General features: G+C 34.1%; 2 protein-coding genes across 4 annotated transcripts in view; both read left to right on the forward strand.

The window, feature by feature from the left end:
* Positions 1 to 16198, forward strand: part of LOC119631246 (DNA-binding protein D-ETS-3) — an 85080-nt gene extending 68882 nt beyond the window's left edge. For all 3 annotated transcript variants that reach the window (XM_038023289.1, XM_038023290.1, XM_038023291.1), the window contains 2 exons: positions 13819 to 14027; positions 16050 to 16198. In XM_038023289.1, coding sequence (XP_037879217.1) covers positions 13819 to 14027; positions 16050 to 16186 — 346 coding nt within the window. In that variant the 3' untranslated portion in view covers positions 16187 to 16198. The remainder of the gene's footprint in view (positions 1 to 13818; positions 14028 to 16049) is intronic.
* A 60-nt stretch (positions 16199 to 16258) lies between these two features.
* LOC119632529 (cell wall protein IFF6-like) lies at positions 16259 to 16705 on the forward strand. The gene has a single exon (XM_038025466.1). It carries the CDS (start codon positions 16259 to 16261, stop codon positions 16703 to 16705), a length of 447 nt encoding a protein of 148 aa, XP_037881394.1.
* Positions 16706 to 16908: the final 203 nt, after the last annotated feature.

Raw genomic sequence — 16908 nt, forward strand, 5'->3', positions numbered from 1 at the left:
GATGGAAAAAAAAAAATACGAAAACAATTAAGAAAATTATATTCGGCTGTGATTACCCTCTTATTCTTTTATTGCCATCACCGTCATCGGTACCGTGCAAGAAAGGAAAAACTAAATATTCATACTCTATAGGATTGGGTGGGCGTAGATGACTTTTCCAATTTTTAATGAATAAAACTGGAAATGATATCGTCTTTTTATTGCAGTGTATGAGTAACGAACAATAGTCACTAGCAGTAAGAACATTTTCCAATTTTGATTGTATTGTAGGCGGGTCCTTTGGTCGGTGTGGGCCATTTTCAAATAGTTACAACAGATACTATGCAATTGGACAAGCGGACACGAACGTGTCTTAGTGCATTCCGAATTGGAGACTAGTGAAGAATCTATATACTTTACGGGGGTTCTAAAGCTTGCTTCTGGACGTTATAATGATTTGATAAGAAATGAAATTTCAATACACTATATAATATTGGGCACTACAAATATTGGGTGGGCGCTTTTTTCGAAATTTTCACAGACATACACATATAAATTTTCATACTTTTATCCGTTGTAATTTCTGAGCCATGAAAATGCAGGTTTTTTCGATTACGTGGCATTGTAGGCATGCGCTTCGAATCACTTCGCTCATTTGCAATATCGATCTGTGTGTGCAAGACCTTCCAATGTCCCTGACAAATTTGGAGGCGTTAGCTTAATTTTTGTGGTCAAGTGAATGTCTACAGCAGACATTATAGAGACCGACAGACGGATAGACGCACATGCTTAAGCCGATTCAGAATATTGCGCTAATCAAAAATACAAATACTTTATGAGGTCTCTGAAACTTGGGAAACTTGTTTATTGGGTGTTGCAAATGTTTGAACAAAATGATTATGCCCCCCATCCTTCGGTACTGGGTATAAAAACCACGAAAAAATGAAACCATTGTTAATGATTTACCCAAACTCAAGAATAATGAATAGTAAAGAGTGAAACTAATCCAATTTGCATCGTAAACCCTCTCTACAGTATATTAAAAAATTTAAGCGTTATAAGGGTAGTAAAAACAAATTCTCCTTACAATCTCCAGAGTTAAGAGGAAATAAATAAAACAAGCTAATTACGGCCAGACTGTAATGAACAATGAAAGAAGAAAAAAAAGCTAACGACCCTGAATATCATTTTATATGTCTTAGACTTACTTGTATATAATGCGTGAGACCGCGCCCTTCGTTATATTGAATCTGTTCATTGATTTATGCTCAGCATTTTGCAGCTCTTCTTGATATGATCTAAAATAGGCCGTTCTAATCTAGAAATAGCCGTATAGATCGCGACTACTAGCCTTAGTTAACTCGACCACGTTTTGGTTTAACGAAATTTCAATTTTGATTTAAAATTAACCGATCCATGCAAGCAACATTTTTGATGTAGAAAAGGCTTCGGCGATATATGTCGATGAGTGTTTTTTCATTCTTCTTTTTTTTTTGCACGCAGGCTATATTCGTTACGACTAGAATCTTTAAGCCCTAAGACACGCCGATTAATAAAGCTCAGGATGTTAGGCTATATAGGAAACGTATCTACATCGATAGGGCGGATGTTAAATTTATTTTATTGTGCGGTAACGGTAACAAGTATATTTACTTATACTAGTTTTACTTTTGATTGTAGTGCGCTCAAACTCCTGCAAATTTTTAATGTATCCAATACCCGGTGAATTTGGAATGATATCCAGATTACTTTTGAAGTAGGGAAATATCCATTCAATCTTCAAAAAAATACTCAGACAGTGTGAGACTCAATTAGTACATGCCGTGTGCTATAATTTCTCATAGAAAGATTCTGCCGTTGAAATTAATTCTGTAATGAGAGACGATAGATTTACGTCTTATGTATATATAAGCTTTAAGACCTGTTTAAAATCTCGGCAAACCCTTATGGTTACATGAAATTTCTCATCTTATCATTTAAACCGTATTATTATAATTCTCTCCATTTCGAATTAATATAGCGAATCGATTTTCGTCGTCCGAGATGAAAATGAAAATTCTCTGAAATGAATCCGATACCGGAACAAACTCCACTTTCTATATCTGTGTGTAGATTTTTTTTTTTGCTTTATTCTAATACATTTTCAGTTTTCGCGTCGGCACAATTGAAATCGCGTCTTTTTCATAAAATCTCTTTAATTTGGTGCTTGTTGTAACTGCTCACCGCTCACCTCACCAGTAATAAAATGCACTTTAAGACGTTGATTCAATTAAATGAATATGAATTATTTTATAACCAAATGACTAAATTTTCTTATAAACACCAATCAACCAACCAACAAATATCGTATAACGTAGAGCCTTACAATATGAAAAATTATGAAAATGCGTAGAAAAATTAAATAATAAAAAGACGCCGTATTGTTTGGTGCCACATTAAAAAGGCGCATTAACGCAAATGGCAATGAAATAGAAAAAATAGCTAAAAGAGCTAGAGTGAGAGTGTAAGGTGTTACTATATATATATATACTCTTGAAAAAATGCATAACTTCAATTTTAGATGTGAATGAGAGAGTTTACCCTATGAAAATAAACGATATTAGATATAAAGAAAATATCAAAGACAAGGAAATGCTTATTTCTCTCCAAAAAATATTGTATTGTATTGTAAAGTATATACAAAGGTACTATCGAAAATTGAAAACGATAGAGCCGTCGTATGAGATTTAAAGCGAATATTTTATTTCGCATTATTGCACGCATATACCTTCGAATGGAACGAAGTTAGTTTGGGGGGATGTTTAAAACACCCATCTGTAAGAGCTAAGTAAATTTTCGGAAACTTTTAGATAACTCTTAGGGTATTTTTTTTTTTTGACTTGGACTTTATGCAACAAAAGCGATGTAGAAATATATGAGATAAACATTGCATTTTTATCGCGTTTTTCCTAAGCGAATCGACCGAACCAATCTCGGCAAAAAAGACTGGTGTTTGATACCTTTCGTAGTGTCCTCTATAAGTGAGAAACATTTAATTCTTTTGCCATAAATATCTGATCAACATTATGTATGGTGTATAGTGCGACGTCATCTACTATAGTTTTTTTGTTTTTATCGATCAGCAATGGCGCTGGCGTAAACTACACCCAAACAATGCATTTACAACACCTGAATAGGAATATAATGTTGATTAATGTAGCAAATGAGTTAAACGTCGGCTTTATTGCAAAAGAGTAGTTGCACTATGAGAATCTTTTTCGATATAGTTTCAAATTCGCGTTCAATATTACAACAATTTACATAATGGCTGGTGGCCGTTCGGTTTATATTCTTCAATTAATTGTTTGGCAAAAAGCAGCGCATAATTCTCTTATCATTATTAGGTCTATCATGGAAAGCCGATATGTCGTTTCCATTCCTTTTGGATTCGCGTTGGGTCCTCCGTCTAAAACGTGCCAAATTTTCGCGTAATTTTGCTTGAAGAGTCTGGCTTAAAATATCAAGATCAACTGAAACAAATATTATGATTAATACGATCTAACTTCAACAGTCCGAGAACAACAAACCGAGAATTATTTGTAATAAAAGATGGTCATTCGATATTTGTCTATTAGTGAACACAACCTTCCTAATCAAATTTTTTTTTTTTTAACTAAGACTCGATAGTTTCATGTCTCTAAAATATCGGTACCGCCTTCATCTATAGAGATAACAGCAATGATTAGTTTATTGAATTGAGCCCATGCCTTATGTTGATATATGAAAATGGATCGGGACACATCCACTTAATAGAGCATGTGAGAAGAATATATTTACCTTAGGGTGAAAAAGACTTTATTAGGTTTGCAAGCTTGTCCTGTCCCCAGAGTTTTGTCTATTGTCAACGTGTTTCTACACGGATCATCATCAATTTTCCCATCGGTCCTCTAAGATCTATTAAAAGTGATCCGCTTATAAAGCGGAGCGGCTTTGAGTACTTACAAGCTTCGTATATTTATGTTTCTTATTTTTATTTATTTTTTACTTTTAATTCAATGAAAGTTTTAAGAACAGACTCACTAATAATAGCAGGGAATTATTACAATCTCACACTGGCCATATTTCGCCATCTTTTCGCCGTATGTACTACAAGGTTGGCAAATATTATAAAAGATATCCAAAGGTGATCAGTTGATGGACCGACATTTACATTCAAAATCCCAAGTCCTATTAATCCGTGTGTTACAAGTAACTATTAATTGTTCGATTATATTGCAGCTCGATTTCCTTTATGAAATGATGGCATAAACAATCGGATGCGATTTCAATACCAGCACAAGACAGGGTATAAAATATTTAATCGAACTAAATAGCAACAGAGCAGAGCGGAGTAAGCTTAATGAGAATATAGAACATTTTCTACAATCAGTGCAAGATTTGCAAAAACATATTTGTAAATAGTGAGTGAAATGTGTTTGAGGAGGAGACTAAAAAAATATATGAGCACATGTTTTGTTAAAGATTTTCTAGATAATTGAGTTCATTGAACGAATGCTCGGTACGCTATTGATTTTCACATTTTCACGATTGTTATCTTTGCTGATTGCGAGAGGAGAAGCATGAAAAAGAATAAAGCCAATAATTTTTTGTTTTTTTTTTGTTTTTTTTTTTTTTGTCGTCTTTTTTGCTAAAAATTTACCCAAAATATTTAGTATTGCATTTACGAGTCAGACGGTGGATGAAATAGAAACGATAGATAAATTGTTAGTTAGTGTAGTAAAGTATGCGGTGATTTTGGTGAACCTGCTGAAAATCCCTTGTGCCGTATTATCCGACAGCATATGTCAGATGTCACAGTTTTATCATTTAATGATAACAAATGTCCTTTGTATGCCTATGAATTTCTATTTGAGCGAAATCAAATTATGTGCACGTAATGAAATCGAAATTGAAATTGCATGAAGAGATGCGAACGAGTCGTCACTCGATTATATTTATATATATATACATTTTCTTCTATTTTACGTATTTAATAATGAATTCAACAAAAACAAATTGCAACCATAATTGACAATTCGTAAATGGAATTTGTAGCAAGTGGAAGCGATGGTGGTGGATAAATTTTTACTTACTTTACTAAAGGTCACAATAAAATTATTACAAATCGAATGAAAATAAAAAAAGAAAAAGAAAAAAAAAAAACTTATAATAAAAAACATTTACCTCCCACGGTGCTAATGCTTTCAGTAAAAATATCTATTAAATTTTCTCAGGGCTATTGAAATTAAAAATTTTAAAAATCCATATTAAGAAATTGCAGTTAACGCCCAAATTAAAAAAACCAAAAAAAAAAAAAAAAAAAAAACGGAAAAAATGCCATGTGAAAATTAGAAAATTCGTCGGCTGTTGTGTTGTGCCTCCTTTTGTTAATAAAGAAATGATAATGAATTTTTTAATGCAAAGAAATTCTCCGTTTACCGGAACAATTAAGTCGCAATTGTAGAAAGAGGGCCGTACATGAATGAAGTCGCAGACTGATATTGAAGTCGCACAAACAATGAATTCACTAACTAACTAATTAACTAAAGATAATAAGTATGACGAAGGGACGGAAAGAAGGTACGTGTAATAAATGATAATCGATAATGAAATATCGATCGACGATATGTATATGTATATATGTAATATATATGTGGAAAGTTATTTGTACAAGACTACAAGATTTGCGCAGTCCGAATATACGACCGATTTCGTAACGTTGAGCCAGCAACGGCACACTCGTAAACAAATTGTCGCGGAAAAGCCATACCTTTATAGTTATTTTTTTTTTTTTTTTTTTTTGATTTCTTAATCACCTTTGGCTTAGTAGTGAAGATTTTTCATTCACGATAGAAATTGTTAAGATAAACTTGAATCTGTCTCTGCTCAACTATCGTATTCTTAACTATACTCTACAATTATATGCAAGCGGTCTGGCGGTTGGCTGTTTATCACATTGTAGAACAAGGCTTTCTGCAACGCTTGTTAGGAATGCGTCGTGACAACTTCTCCCATTCAGTCTCAAAAGCATGATGCGCTTCTATCTCAATTGATAGGCTGTAAACGCCAAAATTTTGATGCATACACGTGCTTAAAACAACTAGAAGTCGGTAATTATAGTTAAACGTTTTCAAGTAACATACGCAAATTTGTATAAAATATACTAGATAAAGGAAAAAGCGCAAAGAGGAATGAGGTGCTTAATTGGCTCATTAGGATCGTTTCCGATATCAAATATAGACTTCAAGTTGATACTTTGCTGCTTTGCAATTGTAAGTGTGATCTGAAACAGTTTGATTTCCTCACCTATTTTAATTATACTTTTGGACCGATCACTACTCCCATAGATTTATATTTATTAGAGAATGGTGAGCAGAGTAATGCTGCGGTATTTCGCTATAATCAGTAAAAGTTGGCTGAAAGTGCTAAAAAGCATTATTCCAGCCAAGACGGCAGACGGCACACGGCAGACGGCTTTGTCAAACTCAAACTCAAACTCAAATTCATAGGAAGTAGATGCATCAATTTTTTTGTTTTTTTTTTTTTTTTAGGATTACGTCCATTGCTTTCGTAGCAAACCGTTTACAGTCGCGCTAAGGTGACGGCAGAAAAACTATCTATGCATCTGTGCTTGTACGCGGATAGGGTGTAGATACAACAACAACAACAACAGAAAGTGTATAAAAAAAATTCATTTTTGTTTTATTTTTGTATATTTCAAAATGAACAAGTAGTTGGGAGTCATTTCCGGTTGAAACGAATGAATGAATTGTATACAGAAAGCAACAGCAGACAACTATTGCGGCACAATAGACGAAAAAAATAAAAATAAAAATAAATAAATAAAAAAAATAAAAAAAATATATAACAAAAAAAAAAAAAAAAAAAAAAAGAACAATAACAGAAATGAAAACAAATTGAGAAAAATGAAAAACATTTTGTATTCGATTCATTTTCCATTTATGTACGGTCTTCTGTGTTTCATGTGTATATGTGTATACGTTTGTGTGTGCATGTTCGATAAAATTGGCACGAATTTAATTTGACATCAGTGACAATAATTGTTATTTGCTTTAAAACACAATGAAATGTAATGGAAAACTTTTTCCTCCTTTCTGACCATTGTTTCACGCAGAAGGATAAAAGGATGCCCGAGCGCACCCATTCCGTATCACAGAAAAGGATATTGATTGTGCAAAATTAAGCTTATTAAAAAATAATTAAATGAAAATCATCATCATTTAAAAAGAAAATTTAAAAAAATAAAAATAAATAAAAATAAAAGATTATATATATATATGCCTGATAACTCTATGTTTATCGATTTGGTCAATATTTTTCTTCCTCTTTGAGAGTAAGCCAAACAAAAGCCTTAGCTTTCTTGTGTCCGCAATTGCTCGAATCTTGATTAGAGCCGACGTTGCAAAATAATCGTTCCTTAATATGATCAAGCGATGGTGTAAAGCTATTCTCGCATACAAAGACTCGCTTTCAGTAAGGGCTTACTAATCGAATTGTTTCGCATCCTACGAACAAAGTTTTTTTGATAAGCCAGAGCAGAAGATAGGTGCACGGCTTCGAGTAAATTGCATTGCCATGCATCGATTCGTCCCGACTATAAACAATTTTTTTTTTTCATTTTCGTCATATACCGTCATTTCGCTACGAGCTCGCGATCGACTTGAAATAATCAGCACGAAATTTCCAGGCATATTATTATACGTTTGAGTTGATGTCACGGCATTGTTTTCAAATTCTCTTTTCTTGTGTCATAGCAGAAAAATTGAATGACTTTCGCAAATTATATAAGAAAATTGTTGATTGAAATTCGCACTTGCTATTTACCACCATTTTACTTATTATGTGGACGCACAATTCAGCAATGCGAATCAACGCAAAATGCACCAAATCAAGAAGAACATCGCAGCTAATAGCTAGCTATATAGGAAGATGCAAAAATGCTTAGTAGTGGTTTTTAACAACTAGATATCTTCATAATTCGTTCGATACAAGGTTTCTGGAGCCGACGGAAAGATTGTATTCTCTAAAAACAAGTTCAGTGCTCATCGTCTGACATGACGCTCGGCATAGTACGCTTGTCGTTACACATCTACTAAGAAATTAATCAAAGGCCGAAGGAAAGAATTTTCACTTTCAGAATTTAATATCTGATCAATTTTCATCTTTCATGGCTAACTTTCTCTTAATAATCTCGCAATAGCCATTGGAAGCTTTAAAATTAATACTCAACTCACTACGCTGCCAACGATTCGGTACTTCACGCTGACTCTTTCGTTTAATACGTAAATAAATCAGTGGCAGACAAAATTAATCTTTACCAATACATATTCCATACGTAAACTGATTGATTTGATTCATAAGAAAAGTAAACAAATAAACGAACAAATATTTCATTTTCCTTCATTTCGATGATTTTAAACCCTTTTCTTTTAAGAAATTTTTAGTAAAAAAAAAAAAAAAGGAAAAATATCTAAACATTTGCTTAACGCAAACCATAAACCCTATCTTTTTGAGAAGGGGGTAAAAAGGACTAAAGTAAATTTTGTTGACAGAAAAAAAAAAAGAAGAAAAGACGAGCAGGGCGAAAACATACAAGTGTCCATAACGTTCAAGTACGTTAAATATGTTGTACAAACAAATACAATTACAGTAACATCAAATGAAGCATTAAAGTGCTAATGTTCTAATGCCGATGTATATTATATATAGGTGTTGATGAGAAAGAATAAAACCGGAAAAAAGGCCTGGATTGTTAAATGGTTAACAAAAAGATCTACTACTACCAACACTCAATCTTGCACGCTTTCACGTAGAGTGTGAAACAAATAAATGATAATGTAAATGTCGTTTGAAATTACTTTTCAAACAATCTGCACATATTAGCGCCATAGGAGTAATATACGAAGCTGAGATTCGCTCGCTCGCATCGCAGATTAGTTTATGTACACAATGCTCACAACAATATTTTGAACAATTTTGAATGTAACCAATTTTTGGATTTGGAACCGTGATGAGCTCGTGTTTGATTTCAGTTATCTTTATTTTCATTAGTTCTTGTGCTCAAAAGTAAAGTATGTTTGACAAAGTTATTGAATTTGAAAATTTTCAAACGCAGAAAAAGGAAAGAGGGAATGACGTTTAGGTGAATCAACGCGCTTGGATAAACAGGCATTCAAAATTACATACGCACATTTTGTATACGTAATCTCAGGAATCTCCGATGAATGTATCGAATGGCTTACAAATTAGATGGGTGGAGGGGAATTAGTAGCATACGGTGCCCATCTGCGGAGTAATAATAGCATAACGCATTTAATATGCTTAAGGCAGCCACGGCGACATTACACTAAGAAAACACTTACTGCGTTAGTTGATCTGTGCAATCTGAAGTCTGAATCTATTCAGACAAATTCTTCGAAAAAGAAGTCATAAAAATGATATTAGATTTCAAGTGAAGCGTTTTATACATGCCGCCCACTACTTCCTACTAATATATTGACTTTTTACCTGTCACAATGTGTAGAATGCATGATCGACTATCCGTGATATTTTATTATTTACACCTTATCCGTGCACTTTAATGCAGGCTAAAGCAATAAAGCGAACCTTTGCTCAAAAATGACAAGAGAAGGTATTGAAAAGTCGACTATTGCCGCCTATTTTCGAGCCTTTTACATTTCAATTCCATTTTCCAATGCGTTATGTTTTTATTTGTTTTCTTTTTTTCTCGAACATTTTATCCTACGAACACATCAAAGTCTATCTGAAGTCTGACGGTGTTCATCAGTGGCATTATCGTTGTAATGCGACAAAGCTCTTCTTTTGTGATGTGATGCAAGTGTTACTGATGAATCTTTGACAGCAGACAAAGCAAAAGGCAAAAAGAAACAACTTGTTTTAAAAAGCAAAATCCGTAAATTGGCTTCAAGTTTTTTTTTTTTTGCGGATCCTTTTACTTGAGTTGCTTTGCACAAGCAAGTATCTGATAAAAGATTGTCCTTTACACGTTTGCAGATATTTAATCGCATAAACCATACACACATGTTCGGTTTACAAAATCTGTCGTTGACTTATTTGCGTATTTGTTCAATTCCTACAAATGCAAGTTTGCTTTAGCTCTTTTAACTCTTTTCACTTACTGCGGCTGCTCTCTGCCAATGACAGATGAATTGAAAGCAATTTTCATAAATGCTTAACACACATGCTTAAAATCCTCCATTTTAGTGTAGGTGTGAAGAAGAATTCACTTTTTCTTTATTTGTTTGGTTTTCTTTTTTCGTAATGCACAGAGCCAACAGAGCCCGTGAATAGGTTTGACCATAAATATGTTAAACTAATTTTTCGTTTCTTAAAAAAAAATCGTTAATCCTTCAAAGCAATATTTGCTGTTCCAATGAACGCAAGGACATAGGAATTATTTATTATGATTAGCATAATAGTTTGAAGAGATATAAATAAATCGGTCCACCTTCCTATATATTTCTATAACTATCGGGATTGCATAATCTGCAGTCAACGGTGGTGGATAGGCGACGCCTTTAGAACACTTTGGAAATAATTGAATGGACATTGGTTTTTGGCGATTAGCAGTGCTTTCATACACGACCTTGCCAGTCAGAGCTACTTCCTGCTGAAATGATAGTAATTGTTTCGAGTAAATATTTGCTCTCTCTCTCTCTCTCTCTCTCTACGTTAAAGTAGGTACTAACTCACTGGAAACGAGACGTAAGTTCGATGATTAACTCGAAATACCATTTCCAAGCTAGAATAAGAGCGTACACGCAACCGTAGAAAAGACGGCTTTTAAATTCGGCTAATTCTAGTTTATTGAAAACTATCATCACATGGTTGCTGGAGAATCACACGAAAATTTACTTTCATTACTTTACCTTAAGCGCAGCAAATTTCTAGGCAAAGTGAGCGCCCAAATTGTTGTTGATGAGAAAAAGAAGAGAATAGTTAATGAGCTTCAATCGCTCTATTGGACAATTTGCTAATTGTAAATGAAATTTACTCTTCACTTGGGTCTACTATGAAATTCATTTTTCACACGGCGGTTACCTACCTAGGGGATGCCTGTTGCCTTAACAACACTTATTAGTACTTACTTTTCGTTCAAAAGCTTAACGTCCTTTTTCAAAGACTTTAAGGGACATATTGAAGACACAACTGATAAAGGTTTTTATAAAATAAATGAAACTTTTATTAACTTTTGTATCTAAAAATTTCGAGAAAATAACTTAATAATAATACGATGATATTTAGAAGAAAAGTAAGTGATAAGTGATTGATCTGGCAACTGATAGCTTAGTTGAATCAATTTTGCTTTATTTATTTCACTATCTATTTAAGTCTTTGGCAGACGAATTTGTTTGGTCAGCAAATTGCGAAAATTCCTTGACATGATTCTTAAGCATTTGTAGTAATATATTAAATATGTATATATATATATATATCTCCCGATTCATTTTTCATTCAAAATGAAAGAACCCGGCATTATCGATGTCATAGAAATCTTTTCGCATGCGGGACAGAGAGAGGTTACAATGAAGCTTATCTTTGTAGGCAGATGCGGACTTGCGATCTAATTTTTACTTATTATTGGAAACCCAAAGTTAAGAAGTCATGCTTTCAAGGCAAAAGGTTTTTGGGAAACAATTTTTGAATTACTTTCTTCCTTTACCTACAAATCGTACTCTCATGCTCTGTAATTTGATTACACGGCACCAAGTAAATTTTAGGAAATTATATCTAAACAAATACAAGAAATTTTGATTCTCAAGGAGAAATTCACTTCTGCTAACTAATCGCATTGATTCACAAAAATCGATAAAGGTAGATTCGTTCCTTGATGGGTTTTATTTAACCAAAGACTTAGACCTTTAATGCGCACATTGAGCTCTCCACAGATTCGGGGATTCTGAAAGCTGGACGACCCATACCTTGCAAAAAGGCTATATGCGAATTTGATGAGAGCAATATGCAAGTAATGCCTCTGTTGTGTGATGTAGATTTAATAGAATCTGTTCAAAAGCAACTCCTGATCTTTTGCCCTTAGAAATTTCGGGGGAATTTGGGTCCGCTTAAATCTTCGCTACCCTATGCAAATAATAAATCGCTTTTGTTAAAGATACAGATTCGTTCTTAAAGTATCTTTCTTAGTTAAGTTAATGATTGATACTATTGACCCGCCCGTGTTACTAGGCGAGATAGACTTCATTGTCCTTAAAAGGAACTTTATTTTCATAAAATTAAGCCAAGACATAACCACGAACCGTTTAGTCTCCTCCGGATCCTTTAAATATTATCAAGTGAATGTGCGTGCTTTGTCTCTATCGCATTCCCCATTATCGATTGCCAGGCATTTATATCTTTGCAATAGCTTAGCAGGGTACTCCCCACTTGGATCTATATTGGCTGAGGGTGTGCCACTGTGCTAGATGCCTTGTTTATCTATACATGAACTTTGTGTCATTTCTCTTTACATACTTTGTAATATTAATAACAATACTTAGCGTAGGATTTATTTCTAAAAGTCGATCGAATTTGCTGCTAAATAAAGACAACAATAAGTAAATAAGTAAAATAAACTTCCAAATGCATTTTAAAATGCTCCCAATATGTAAGTTACGAGGCAGTGAAAACAATGTGAAAGTGCGTAATAGAATAAAGATTGGGAATCTGCGTTTGAGCGGGTGTTTTTACTCCTTGGCTAAATGCGACGGTTTCTTAAGAAGACATTTCTCAGATTCACTTGGGCATATCGGCTGCTTGCTGACCCAACGCCATATTCATCGAAAATTGAAGCATTCACTTTCTTCTCCATTTATCGCAAGTGTTTGATTTCCCGTTAAGTAAGCAAATGAGAGTTTTATCATTTAAAAAAAAAAAACAAACGAATCTAATTGAAGTTTTTGATGACGTGGTTCGGAGCAAAATGCTTACTGGGCTACTGGGCAGCTATGAATTCTAAAACCACTTATCATATCGTTACCGCACTCATGCTTGTTATATATAAATTTTCGCCATATAATATTAATGAGCTCTGCATAGCATAACTACTGCTTATGTAAATTTTAATGCATTTTTTTTTTTGTTTGTTTTTTTGCTTTTTGTTTTATTTATTTATTTTTTCTTTACAACTTCATTATCATTTTTTAATTATCACACTAAGTTGACACTAATTAATAATTTGAATACGCATGTCGTATAAATTTCGTTAAGGTTTGTTTTCATATTTATGTGCATACAATGTGAAAAAATTTCTCCCCCCGTTTTATTTTATAATAGAAAGAAGGATTTTGTGAAAGTTCTTTCTCCCTTCTACATATACACATATATCGTACATTTTACGAAATGTTAATTATGTTTATTGTTGTTATTATTACTAAACAACAGTAAAGCTGCATAAACATAACTATGTACATAGATAAAAACGCAGATAAACACAATAACGTAACTAGAGATTTATGGGCATTTTTAATTGCCTAACAAATGTCAGCGCATCAATTAAGCTAGAAGAAGAGACGGTCTTACGTAGGTGGATGGGCGGTTTGCTTAACTATGAAATGAAATGAAAGTAAAGCATAATAAAAAGAAGTGTCACTGATTTTGTTTAGTTTTCTCACACAACAACTGACAAAGTCAACATTAAACAACAGACATCGTGTTAGTAATTTAAGAGCAGTAAACAGGAAGCATTCATGATTCATGCAACGAAATGATCAACCATCGAGAAATTACATATTGATATACGGCGTGTGATATTTAGTGAAAATATCTTTTGACTTCTTTTTTCAGATATTATTACGATAAAAATATTATGACCAAGGTTCATGGCAAACGTTATGCGTACAAGTTCGATTTTCAAGGTTTAGCAGCAGCCACTCAACCTGCTGCCAGCGATCCCACTTATAAATATCAAAGTGATTTATTTATGACACCATATCATCATAGCGCCAAGCTATCCTCTTTCATGAGTCCACACCATGGTATGACTTCATCATCAGGTAAGTCATTTAAATTATATATATTATGATTCGTAATCTTATTCTGATGAAGATGTATATATATATGTATATATATACACATATTTTTTATACGATTTATTTCTTAAAAGGAACACTTAAAAAATTAAGGAAAAGCAACATTTTCTTTGTTCTCCTAAGTACTGTTCAAATGAGTACTACGGTTCAACAACTTGAAGTAGCGCTAGAAGAAGTAGTCCAAAGCTTGATATTGAAATTCTGGGAATTTATTACTTCATCAAACTTACCATGACTTGTAATGACTCCATGGTTTGCCTAATTGTGTGACACGTAGCACCACCACGTGTTATTAAGATCAAAATTTTCCAATCCAGATCATAAACTCCATTCACCATTATCCGATCTCTTGTAGGGGGATTCCCCTTGAAGCAATGGCAACGACAATTTACATTATTCACAAATTAGTTGAAGTAAAATGTGGAAATGCGACTTACCTGAGAAGACGGTTTTCGCAGAACAGTACAATGTAAGGATATCTGGCGGCGTATATCGTTCCCTGATGAAATTGCAATTTTAGCTAAGCTCAATTAACAAAGGCAGGGCATATCATCCCTATTGAAAAAGAATATACTTTACGAGCTGCTACTTTATATTATTGACCTTGTAAGAAAAAGAAAGTCGGGTTTATTTCGCTTTTATATTTTAGCGCTATTTCAGGCATAATCAGGCCAATTTGAAGCAGTAACAATGTAGCGTTCTTCAATTTCTTTTAGCTTCGCATCTCAATCTCTGCAGTCTCTGAGAAATTCTAGAACTCATTTTGAATCAGAGCCGTTTCCGATTTTCATGAGTATTCGCCTGATAATGCAATAATAAGATTCATCTGACAAATTCAAGATAAATAGTTTCTTTTCCGGTTGTACATACCAGACTCTACAATCGATCTGTTATACACTATGCTAAATTTAGTTAAAAGAGTGTCATATGAACATTTAATAGGTTGGTTCCCATTTATTTCATTTGTCCAATGCGTAGGGTGACCACTAGCTTGGGAGACTTTGCAGAACCAAAGGCTTCTTTTGCGCTAAAGTTTTTTTTTTTTCGAAAGCTTACATAATCAACTGCTGTTCCATCTCTCTTGTTCTCTCTCACCCTTTCCCACTCTTTCCCTATATCTCTCTAACAACTGTACAATGTTATAAGTTCTTGTAACTTTTTATAGAGTTTTTTCAAGCATCGCGATTTTCACACCAGACCTTTCAATAAATAGATGCAAACTTTCTTCTTTTTCGTGGTCGCAAAATTCTTCCCGGCCATATGTGTATGAAATATTGAATAGGTTTCACTAATACCTATGCAAGAATATTCTTCAAACTCTCGATAATTGACACAAGGCTTTTTCTATATTGTACAATTCATGCTGGATTAAAGTTGATTTTAAATAGTCTTTTGCCTTCCGCAAGTTTATCTTTTCGCGAAATATGACCAAGGTTAAATTCTATAAACTGCAATAATTATTTACTTTGACAACTTTTAAGCTGAACTTAACCTATGTAATATTCAAATTTAGGTTAGCCCTCGTCGAAAGTAATACGACGTTGAATCAAGTTCAACTTGATAGCAAGAATTATATGTTCTCCATAAATCGTGAATGAACTTTATCAAAAGAAAGCGAGACAACCATATAACGCTATATAAGAAATTTTCCCATAGATATGATATGAGAAACTCGCGTCCGAAATAAAGATATGTCTTCAAATCTTGGAATAACTCTGCATTAACTATATTTAAGATAGGAAAAAGCTTCCTAGAAGATTTATATATACAAACACCGTGCAATAATTTTTTAAGCTTTCATATAATTGTGAGCTTGCAGTTTAGTTGACGCACTTATACATTTGAAAGTTATGCGTTCATGCTCCCTTGTTTATTTTGTTTTATAAGTAAGTCTGCATTTTCATCCACTAATGATCGATTTCAGGTTAAAAGAATTATAAAAGAAAAATAAAATTTTAATATCATTTTGTTTTATTTATTCCGCAGCATCCATTTTTCCATCGGCCGCTTCTTGGGGCAATTGGGGCAATCATGCCACAAATTTGTATCAGCCGCATTCAATGGGCCATGTGACACCCTCTCATGTGGCACCCCATCTTAGTTCCTATCCCCACTACGCATGACCATCATCGTCTGGTGGTGGTTTCTAATATGAGAGTAACGCTATCGCTGGTACAAGTGGGACACATCACGGCATGCATACAGCCGGTGTTGGCGGCGCGGGTGGCAGCAGTACAAGTGCTGCAGCAGCTGCCATTAATGTAGCCACCTTACATAACCTTAGTTCAGCCGTTAGTCCCAGCAGTAATATGTCATCCGGTCTTATTAATAATACTGCCAGTAGTCTTAATACTGGTCTGAATACCGGCGGCAGTCTAAGTCATAATAGTCTTAGCTTAAGCAATAATGGCAACAGCAGCGGTAGCAGTAATTCACTCATCAATGGCAACCACCTTAATTTAGCAACAGCTTCCTTGACGGCAACGCATTCACACGGGGTGGGAATGGGTGTGGGCGTTGGTGCGGGCAGCGGTTTCGGTAGTATTGGCGGCCTAGGTGTGGGAATGGGTGGCGGTAATTTAAATTCTTTAGTGGTTGGCAATCGCCTAATGAACACCGGCTTAACCACTATATTGAAATGATAACAAATGGCTGAGTACGGCTTTAATATGTATAATGCGACAGAAACCCCTACGCCACCTCTCTCTGTAGAATTTGAAACCAATTTGAATCCCTCCACCTGTAAACCATATTTTGGCTAAACTAAAAATGGTAAAGAACAACCATCTCAATAAGGTCAATTTCTATACATCTGTAGACCGAACAACTAAAGTAACCAGCTGTG

This window comes from Glossina fuscipes, unplaced genomic scaffold (assembly GCF_014805625.2).
Source record: "Glossina fuscipes isolate IAEA_lab_2018 unplaced genomic scaffold, Yale_Gfus_2 1, whole genome shotgun sequence".
In the NCBI taxonomy this organism is placed as follows: Eukaryota; Metazoa; Arthropoda; class Insecta; order Diptera; family Glossinidae; genus Glossina; species Glossina fuscipes.

Bases quoted from the DNA above. Each gene is read 5' to 3' on its own strand.
- LOC119632529 (XM_038025466.1), top strand. From the start codon at position 16,259: ATGCATACAGCCGGTGTTGGCGGCGCGGGTGGCAGCAGTACAAGTGCT.